At 33.8% G+C, this 11,150-nt stretch overlaps 1 protein-coding gene across 1 annotated transcript in view; it reads left to right on the top strand.

The window, feature by feature from the left end:
• Positions 1-11,150, top strand: part of LOC125670014 (zinc transporter ZIP11-like) — a 36,631-nt gene that overhangs the window by 696 nt on the left and 24,785 nt on the right. Inside the window, 6 exon segments of the mRNA XM_048904906.2 lie at positions 1,573-1,611; positions 2,848-3,015; positions 4,927-5,029; positions 8,127-8,294; positions 8,864-8,933; positions 9,418-9,516. Of these exon segments, the coding sequence (XP_048760863.2) occupies positions 1,573-1,611; positions 2,848-3,015; positions 4,927-5,029; positions 8,127-8,294; positions 8,864-8,933; positions 9,418-9,516 (647 nt within the window).

The raw sequence follows: 11,150 nt of genomic DNA, 5'->3' as shown, positions 1-11,150 counted from the left end.
TGATAGGATTTTAGTCAAAATTAGTTCAAGTGTGTTAGAAACATTATATTTACTATTATTCTGATTACAATCATCACTCCATTTCAATATATAGGGTAAAATGATTTTAACAGTGTCAGTGATATTGATGAAAAGCACAGGCCTGCAGACGTCACAGTCTTGTATATGTAATGTTTTTACGAGCCCAACCCCAATTTTACTGGACTTGGTCTTTGGGCCAGTGGTTGTGCACAGTAACCACACATATTTTTGGAAACTCAGTAGCATGTTTGCAAAAGGACCTTTAATTTTTATACGCCCATCTTTAGATGAGACGTATTATGGTATGACAATTGTGTCTCCGTACATCTATCCCGCTTCGTGTTTGGCTCGTAACTGAAATACTATGAGACCTAGAATCATGAAACATTTTCAGCTGATACATTTTGGGTAGAGGGTGGGTCACAATTTAAAGTTAGGTCACTGTGACCTTTGATTAAAACAATATGGCCAAATATGGCAAAATCCTGTCTGACTTGTAACTGGACAATTATTTGGTCTAGAATTATCAATCTTAATCAGTAAATGCATCTTAAGAAGAAGGTGTATCGTGCCCTTAATCAAGGTCACTGTGACCTATAATTAAGATGATATGGCCATATATGGGATAAACCTTTTTTTGGACTCGTGGAGATATGATTCCTAGAATCAACAAACAACAAACAATTTGTGCATGTATAGAATTGTAAATTCTCTAAATTGTAGCTTATAATCAGGTCATTAAAACTTTTAAAATTAAATTGGTAAGTATTTAAAAATTAAAAAACACCAATGTTTTAAGGGAGGTAATCACCCCCCCCCCCCCCCCCCCCCCCCCCCGTAAAATGTAGGTACATAGATATTGATATGAATACTTCTTTCATTTCTAACATTGATGATATGAATATGTGGAGTATTGTACTAGTCTACAAAATTTGCATAGACTTAACAAGCACATCATAGAACAGATAGAGGAATTGTCTCATGGATTATGATGATCTAGACGGATTGTGTTTCAAGCAGTTTAATCTGTCTGTCCAATTAAGATTCCATAAGCCCCTTGGGATAAGCCATGGTGTTTCAGAGTTCAGCTGGAGATTCAAAGATCATTTCAATAAGAGCTAAATTACATATGTCTAGTTAAAGATTGATTAATAAATATAATTCTTTGTACAACTCAAAATAAGTAATTCATACCATATGAAAGAAATTATCCACATATATGTAATAAAATGAAAATATGTTTTGGAATATTTCTGTAGTTATCTGAACAATTCAAGAGATATATTAACAAGTCAATTGCAAGGTGCAATAGACACATTACAAGGAGTAATTTTAATTTTTACCTCAGACCTAAAAGCAAAGATATTGGTGCAATCTTTGCACATTGTTGAATTATAATTTTGACATCTGAGGAAATTTTGCATTGATTCCTCCTTTGCATTACATGTATCTGTACACTGTGAAAGTACTGGTTGGTACAGTGTATAAACAGTCGTGCATTTAAATGTACATCAGTATTACTTATCTTGGGATTTTTATTTTACTTTCCAGAGAAAAGTTCTAGATGCTAGTTTGGGATTTGCAGCTGGGGTGAGTTATGCTATATAATATTGATTTTCAGATATGTACAGACACTACCTTGTACAAAAGGACAAGGTCACATGATTGATAGTATTGATAATTATACTTGTAGTAAGAAATGGTTTCCTGTCCTGATGATATATGAAATACTGATTTGAAATTTAGCAAGGAAGCCTCACATGAAGAATCTCTATCACAAAAAGATGACCCTTATTGTTTAGTGGTCAAAGGTCAAGGTCTCCAGCTGACATAGGGTGATATTTCAAGTTCTGTTGAGCTTGATCAATTTTAAAAGTATTAAAGTGAAGAGTCTCTTTCACAAAAGGATGACCCTTTGTAGTTTATTGAGGTCAAACAAATGATGCTTTGGATAATACATGTGTGTATTGTATTGCAATGAGACTTTATCAGAAGGGTCTTCATTAGCTATTTTCCATTAAGTGGGAGACGTTAGTTAACTGAATTTGTTTGTTTAATTATAAGTTTAATATTATCCTTTGGATATTTGACAGTTGTTAATTGTATTTGTATGCTAATACAGTATTAATTCAACAAATATTGAAAAAAAATGCCAAATTTTGATCTTGATATTAGCCAAGTGATGTACCTTTGATGCACCATCTTTGCATTGACTTAGTATGTTGAAAAAATGTACTATATAGGGGTGCAATGATATGCTTGCCTCATGATGCAGTGCATATCATGATACAGACCTGACAATATGATACGTATCATGATACACTTAAAATGCTATTTATAATAACAAATGAACAATTACACTGATTTTAGTATCATTTAATTGCACCTTACTGATACAACTGCATGTTTTTCTTTAAAAAGATCAAAACATCAACATAATCTGCATTTAATACAGATCTTCGTGCAGTGACAATGATACCTGCAATTGAAAAAACACACTCACTGGGCACTGAAGTACCTTGGATATACAACAAATCAGCAGCACCACGTTTTCCATTACTGGAGGCCATTTTTAAAACATAATTTTAAAGCCAAATCGGACGGTTCAAATTAATTTGGATTGAAAATACCGAAATGTGGTATAGTGTAAAGTATTGTGAATCGAACAGTAGCATAATATTACTGTGATACACTGTCTAACTGTTAAACGTTGCACCCTAAGCACTGTATAATCCATATTGTATCAAATGTATTGCCTTTGCTTATTTTTTGTTTCATGACAATTTGAGCAGAAATGAAGAATCAGATGATATGCATCATTTTCAGGTGATGACTGCTGCTTCATACTGGTCCTTACTTAATCCAGCCATAGAAATGGCAGAGCACTCAGGATTTTATGGAGACAAGGGTCAGTGGGCATTTGTCCCAGTTTCCATAGGTTTTGTTCTTGGTGCAGGATTTGTGTATGGTGCAGACATCTTCATGCCTTATTTAGTGAGTATAAAGGACATTGAGGTCACACATCTGTGAAATCTTTCAAATTTGAGGGGTCCAATTTTTGATATATTACCAAGATTTTTTCTTTAGAATTGTTGAGATGTGATTTTTTGCATGTGCATATGGTTTCCGTACATGGAAACATCTATCCATGCTTTAGAAAATTAATTTGTTCCAGACATTTAGTTTCTCCTCCACTGTGATGCAACACACCTGCTATTACTATTGATTGGTTTGCAAATTAGTTACTTTAGATTCTGAACATCTTCGCATGCCAAGTGTCTGATTCATGTACTCTCATCTTCACTAGTCAAGTGTCTGATTCACTTACTCTTATCTTCGCTATCCAAGTGTCCGATTCACTTACTCTCATCTTCACTAGCCAAGTGTCTGATTCACTGACTCATCTTCACTAGCCAAGTGTCCGATTCACTTACTCTCATCTTCGCTATTCAAGTGTCTGATTCACTGACCAGTGCTCGAGCTGGGCTTCGCCATTTTCGCCAATGGCGAATTTTTTTCAAAAATGGCGAAAAAAAATTGAAAGTGGCGAAAATCCCTTTTTGCAATAAATTGTATTTTTAATCCTTTGTCAGTGACACGTTATCGCCTGTTTGTTTATGCAGTCAAAATCTGTTTATTCAGTCAACGCATGCGACCGGAAATCTCGCGTCGCTCCAGTGCACACAGAGCTGGTCACAGCCTCAGGTAATTTAAGTTTGGGTTTACAGTCAACCCCACCTCCTCAAACATCTGATTTTGTCCAAATTGCAAAATCTTCCCTACAAAAACGGAAATTTAATAGGGAATGGTTGAGATACGACTCTAAATTGGGCTTGATGTTTTGTGACATCTGCATTTCGGCCGAAAAAGTGGCGAAAGGGAATTCTGGTCCAGTGGGAGCACTGTCACTGACTCTCATCATTGCTATCCAAGTGTCTGATTCACTTACTCTCATCTTCGCTATCCAAGTGTCCGATTCACTTACTCTCATCTTGCTAGCCAAGTGTCCGATTCACTTACTCTCATCTTGCTAGCCAAGTGTCCGATTCACTTACTCTCATCTTCACTAGCCAAGTGTCTGATTCACTGACTCTCATCTTCGCTATTCAAGTGTCTGATTCACTGACTCATCATTGCTATCCAAGTGTCCGATTCACTTACTCTCATCTTCGCTATCCAAGTGTCCGATTCACTTACTCTCATCTTGCTAGCCAAGTGTCCGATTCACTTACTCTCATCTTCGCTATTCAAGTGTCCGATTCACTTACTCTCATCTTCGCTATCCAAGTGTCCGATTCACTTACTCTCATCTTGCTAGCCAAGTGTCCGATTCACTTACTCTCATCTTGCTAGCCCAGTGTCTGATTCACTTACTCTCATCTTCGCTATCCAAGTGTCCGATTCACTTACTCCCATCTCCCCTTGGATGAGAGTAAGTGAATCGGACACTCTTGACTAATGAGATGAGAGCAAGTGAATTGGACACTTGGCTAGCAATGATGGATTCTGAATGATGGACTGATATTCAGACAGTATGTATTCCCAATGATAAATTCACTGTATTTAACTATCTGTACAGACTAAAGTTGAAATATAATAAATTTACAAGCTATAGAATATGACCTGAACAATTCTTAGTTCCCTTTTGATTTTTTGTGTGTGCCAGATTTCAAAACGTGTGAGAAACAAGAACAAACCTTCTTGTCAATGATTTTAGAAGTTAGGTAGAACCAAATCTGTACACAATATTATGTTCTCTGGCATTAAGAATCTTGATTTTACTGTTATATTCAATAAGGTTGAAGATGGACACTATTTTAGATTTACTTAAAGAAGTCAGTTCTTGTGCATGAATTTGTTACTGGTAGAAATTATGTCTATATTGCATATTTCGTTTTATATTAGGGAGCTGACAATGCATCAGGTCTGATGATGTCACTTGATTCAGACATTAAGCATGAGAAGGATGGTGAAATAGAAATGGAGGCTCCTTTCAACAATTTTTATGGTGAGCCTCAAGTCTGTATATGAAGCCAATGGAATGGACATTACTATCATTACATGCATTTAGATGTAATATAGGGTTATTGAACTTATATTGGTGAATTTTGTTTGAGTTAGGTGAAAATTCACAAGATCATGGACAAATTTTCATACCAAACAAGTATCAATATAAGATCAATGTCTCCTTTACATAGTTGCCAACCTCCATGATTTGAAAATCTGGTCATGACCCTCTTTGAGAAGCAAAAACTCTGTTTATAATGTGTAACAATATTTTCAACATATTTACCTTAACAATCAGTGTTTATATTTCAAGAAACATATAACAGTAATAATCTGTATTGTGAACAATTTTATTGTGAAGTAGCATTGTAAATTACAGTGGCTTATTTTAAGACTGTTTGAGAATGGGAATATTCAAATTAAGACACAAAATGGTTGTGTTTTCCTAGAAAATGAAAAGAAAAAAAAAAAGTTTCTACTGCAGTAACTTTGTTCTTGAAATCTGATGGTGAAATCCAAAAAAGGAACAGTGATTTAGAAGACTTTTATGTCAAAGCATTATTTACATGGAGTTTGTGTAGTTGCATTTTTAGTCAGATCATTTCTAGCTCGATACACAATTAGATGTGCATTACATAAGGCAGAAAAACTTCACTTTTTTCATCATTTGCTTTCTTTTACCCTTGAAAAGTCAATTTTCTCACATTCTCTGATATTCACATTGATATCGTTTTCTCTTGTCAGCATCGACCCCACTGGTTCCGATAATGATCTTTGCTTATCCAGAAGCCATTTCACAAAATGGCTTCAAAACAACTCGCACAGATAATTGTTTTAAAAATGTGTCACCAACTTCAATAACTTAGCTGTATTGTACATGACTTCGGCATTCTTTTCATCGATACAAGCTTGTTAACTGGAAATTACATGTGCAAAATAATTTACAAATAGGCTGATTTTTGGGTTGTTCTGCAAATTGGGTGGAAAACAAGGCCTGCCAGGTGATGAAAAATAATCAGGTCAAAAAATCAGGTGTAACCCAATGAGTTGGCAACTACAGTTGAATATTGGTATCTCGAATACCGATATCTCGAATAGCATGAATATGTTGAAATGATTTGGAAGTCCCGACCACTTATTCTTTAAGTATTTTACTCCTTGATATCTCAAAGTTTTTTCTTAGTTCCATTGAGTTTGAGATAATGAGGTTTGACTGTATATCCTTTATTATATAGCTAAACTATATTTCAATTGTTTTATGTTGATATTGTCAAGTTAGAAACTGAAGCATTATTGGCACTGTTATGAATGCGTACAATATCACGGTTATGCACGTTTTCAATGTTTATTCAAATGAAATGCTTCAGATTGTGAAGAATGATATTTGCTAGTCCTTGACTGTAAATCAAGGTCAATGTATTATAGCATAATTAATTGATACTTTAACGTAGACTAAAATATCTAAACTGGTTACTAGAGCTTATCAAATCATAGTTGGTCTGCTATCTTTGTTTACAACTTGGCATGCAATAACCTTAACTTGTACCCGGAACATTTTGGTGTGGATCCTATTATTTCATGAAAAGTTGGCATTCATTAATGGCCCAGAGCCCAGGTATTGCACACTAAAATTCTCAAGAATTTAGGAACATTTTATTCCTAAAAAGTTTTAGCTATATAATAATTACTAGTAAGACTAATCTGCATAAAACAGTTAAGCTTGGTCACTAATAGTATTCTCATGGAAATGTTTATTGTGAAGTAAATCTATAAATATGCAACAAAATGACATAATTTCAAGATTAAGGTATTGAACATGCATTCAACATAATCAATACTTAGTTACATTAATATTTTGGCATCTTGCAACCCTCTATCTCCCTGTATTCAGTCACAGCACTGCTAAAATTTTGACATACTCTGATGTGAATTGAGAGGTGGACTGTATAGTTTACACCATTAAAAAATATGCTTTCAAAATACAGCAAAGTGATCATTAAAAGATGATAAACCTGCATTTGTGATAAAGTATATTATATACAGAGAATTGTTTGGATTGATTTAAGATAGCTACTTGAAATGCATATTATTATCTATATTGTGCCATGTTATTTTAGGCGCATCTCATAATTACTATTGAGGATATAAAAAAATCTCCCTATTGCAAGACCATGTACTCATCTTAGTTTAATGAAATTATTTGCAAACAGAAAATATTTGTTGGTAATTGGATTGTAGCACTGACTTGTTGAAAAAAAAATCATGAATAACAGTGTATTACCTTGAACACAGATAATGGAATGGATTACTAGTATTTTATCATTTTTCATCCGATATGAATTTTTATTGTTTTCAAGGCTATGTCAGATTATGAAAACAAGTTATCAACAAAATATTGATTTTGGCTCATGAAGAGAGAGCAGAAGAGAAGCCTCCCATTAATATTATGTAATAACTAAACTGAAAATCCTTAAATATTGACACCCACGAAAATTGATGAAAGCATAGGAATTAGGATGGTGTTAATTCATTGCATTTTAAAAGTATTTAGCAATTTCCTTTATGAGATAGTAGTATTTGGAAGCTATTAAAACCTTTAGATATGTTTTACATAGAGTATGCCCTTGCAATGCTGACCCACTTAGTATGTTATGATGGCATAGTCATGTAATATGATAGCCATATATCATCTTACATGTTATAAACAACAGAGGAACTTGGGAACTACTTTCATATACAAAAGTGAATGCTGAAAAATTATGTAAGAGCATGGTGTAGTGTTCAAGGTGCAAAATGTAGACATTTTTCTATGACTTTTTCCTAGTTTAATGGCCACCTTTTAAAATTGTCGAGTGATTAAGACTATTGTGAATCTGAATGCCAGAAATACTTGAAGGGACTGGTTTACGGTTTTTGAGAATTTTTAAAAAAGTAATCATCCCCAGTGCATCTCTGTTAGCATTGGGAACCCACCATTGTGACAGAGATATGTGTTTAATGAATTATATATATTAGGGTACTTTTCCATTCAGAACCCACCATTGTGACAGAGGTATGTGTTTAATGAATTATATGTATTGGGGTACTTTTCCATTCAGATATAAATAGGCAGCAGTCTTCAAGTCAACCTCTCCGACGCAAACCAACCCAAGAGCAAATCAACATCGACAATCAGTTCATATCTACACCATCACCCAAAACCCAAGCCATTAACTGGAAGAGGATTTTACTGCTTATTATCGCAATCACCATTCACAATATACCAGGTAAAATGGATTAAAAACTACTGCCAGATCAAGTGAAAGAAGAATAACTTTGTTTTAAGGAAGGCAAATATAATTCCTTTTTTCAAAAGATATTTCACTTAAATTTTGATAGGTTGATTCAGTCCAAAAAAAATTTAGTAGTCCTCTGTTGTGGATTTTGATAAGGAAAATGTGAGGAGTTGAGAAATGTTTGTTCCAGTTTTCTATATGATATTTAAAATTTCATTGTAGAATGGTGTGACTCAATAGTTATTTGAAGATACTTTTCAAAAGAGATTTGAATCATATTTCTGTATAACGTTATTAACCAACCAATTAATATATCTATTCAAATCAAATAAAAAATGGATTTTTTAAAATATTTTTGTGGAGCCTGATGCAAAGTGTATTTTACAATGAAACATTTGAGTAAAACATTCCTATTTATATAGTAGAAATGATACTTCACTATATGCCAAATAAGATAGGTTTCTATGCAAAGCTCAAAATTTACTTTGAGTTACTCCCCTTTTAAGATAGTGGCATGTGTAATCCAAGATCTCATTAGGACTTGTTTGTTGGATTTCCAGAGGGATTAGCAGTAGGTGTAGGCTTTGGAGCAATAGGAAAAACTCCAGCTGCTACATTTGAAAATGCAAGGTCAGTATAAACTTAACAGTTAGATGTTTTACATAATGTATTTTGATGTGCTGAAACTCTCGATATCTCAAACACTGATATCTCAAATTTACCCATATTGATCATGGAAAAATATGTTAATGCTTGTGTTTTATGCCAATGCACACATAAACTAGTTCAATGACAAATTATACATACTCAATTGTCACTTACTAAGTAACTTCTTGTATAAATGCCTGATTTTATATGATTTTCAGAGTAAATGCACTCAATAATTGCTAATATTTTCAGACTCTGAAGTATTCATGGCTATTCTTGCTGAATGATAAATCGGTGAAATTAATTTGTTATGTAAATAATAGGGAACAGAAACTGTGGAATAAGAATGAAGAGAATATGAATTTTATTTTAAAAATATGAGAAGGATTGTTTTCGAAATGCCAAATTTTCGTGCAACATACGATTGCAAAAGTATATTGGGTATCTAATCTTTTTATCTTTACAGAAATTTAGCAATAGGAATTGGTATACAGAATTTTCCAGAAGGTTTAGCAGTTAGCTTACCACTCAGAGGAGCTGGAATGTCTATATGGAAAAGTTTCTGGTAATTATCATAAATTCATCAGATCTAAATCTATAATTCATATACTCCCTGAAAATTAAAATTTTGGGCTAGTATATTGCTTTCACTGTGTTCATCTGCCTGCTTTTACATATCATGTTTACTGAGGGTTACCAGCGAGTGTGGTGTTTATGAGATTGTTTTGTCATTGTGGGGTTAACCCCACAAAACAGGCAGCATGTACTGTGAGCATGTGGGGTTAATCCCACAAAACAGGCAGCATGTACTGTGAGCATGTGGGGTTAACCCCACAAAACAGGCAGTATGTACTGTGAGCATGTGGGGTTAACCCCACAAAACAGGCAGCATGTTCTGTGAGCATCTCTGAATGACAAGGGGTTGAAAAAGATATGTCGCCTTATAATATATAATATAATAATAAAATTTATATAGCACCTTATACAAAACAAATTACTCTAAGGCGCTTTACAAGGGTAAGAAGAGGAATAAAACACAATTAAATGAAATTAAATGACATAAGATCTTACATCTGTAAAATTAACAAAATAAAACTCTATGATTAAGATCAATAGCTAAAAAAAATTTGTTTTGATTTGGATTTAATCTCATGAAAAAATTGTCTTTGTAGGGGTGTCAATGACATTTTGTTTTACAGAGCTACTGACTCCGAGGTTGTTAATGTGTTGATTCTGTAACGTCACAGTACAAGATTGCACATAGTATCACATGTATCTGCATCCATTTATAGACATTGTCCATAGATTTTCACAGAGGCTATTCATGTATTAGGGCCCAGTAATAGTGATCAGCTTGTCTGTGCGTCTGTCCATGCGATTGCCCTTCTGGACTTTTGTTTGGTTATCCTTGCAGCTATTGAATTTAAAACACATGAACTTGTATGAACGGGTTACAGGTCATTGGGATTTGTAGAACTATTTTTTGTCTTTTTCCATAACCGAAAAGAAGACTCAGATGTGGATCGAGTGTAAAGATTGCACTGAATCGATGCAGTTATTGAATATTCGCTGGGTATTTGCATGTGGATGATGTTAAAAGGCTAGAACTGAATCCCTGTTTAATGTGTTGTTTTTAAGATTGATTTTCATAGCAAATTCAGTTTTGGTGTCATTCAAGTCTTAATTAAGGAAGTTGGCTCTCTGAGCTTTTGAGCACAACTGTGCAGGATGCTATAACTAAGTATTTACTAGTTCAATACTGATCCCATTGGTACAAACGTAGTACACATTATTTCTGAACCCTGTCCAGTTGAAAAATTTTGTGTCAATTTAAATGTTGGAAGGGTTTGGCAGGGACTATATTTTGCAAGGATTGATTAATCAAAAAGTTCTAAATCTGCATGATTTTACAGTTTTAATTTCATTCTATGTATTTCTATTTTTATACTTCTATACATGTATTTCAGTTTTGTAATTCATGATACCAGTAGTAGAGACTTGGAACTAGTTCAAATGTTGTAATTTATTAATTTGGTTGATATATATCAAAGAGAACACAGATTCTTAAAAACATCTAAATTGATTTACTCGAAATTTTGTCTAAAATTCAATATTTTGGCCAATAATTTAAAAAAATTTGATCTACAACCCCCACTTTTTATGCCCCCAAGATCGAAGATCGGGGGGCATATTGTTTTT

This window comes from Ostrea edulis, chromosome 4 (assembly GCF_947568905.1).
Source record: "Ostrea edulis chromosome 4, xbOstEdul1.1, whole genome shotgun sequence".
In the NCBI taxonomy this organism is placed as follows: Eukaryota; Metazoa; Mollusca; class Bivalvia; order Ostreida; family Ostreidae; genus Ostrea; species Ostrea edulis.
This window is presented reverse-complemented; position numbering and strand designations above follow the sequence as displayed.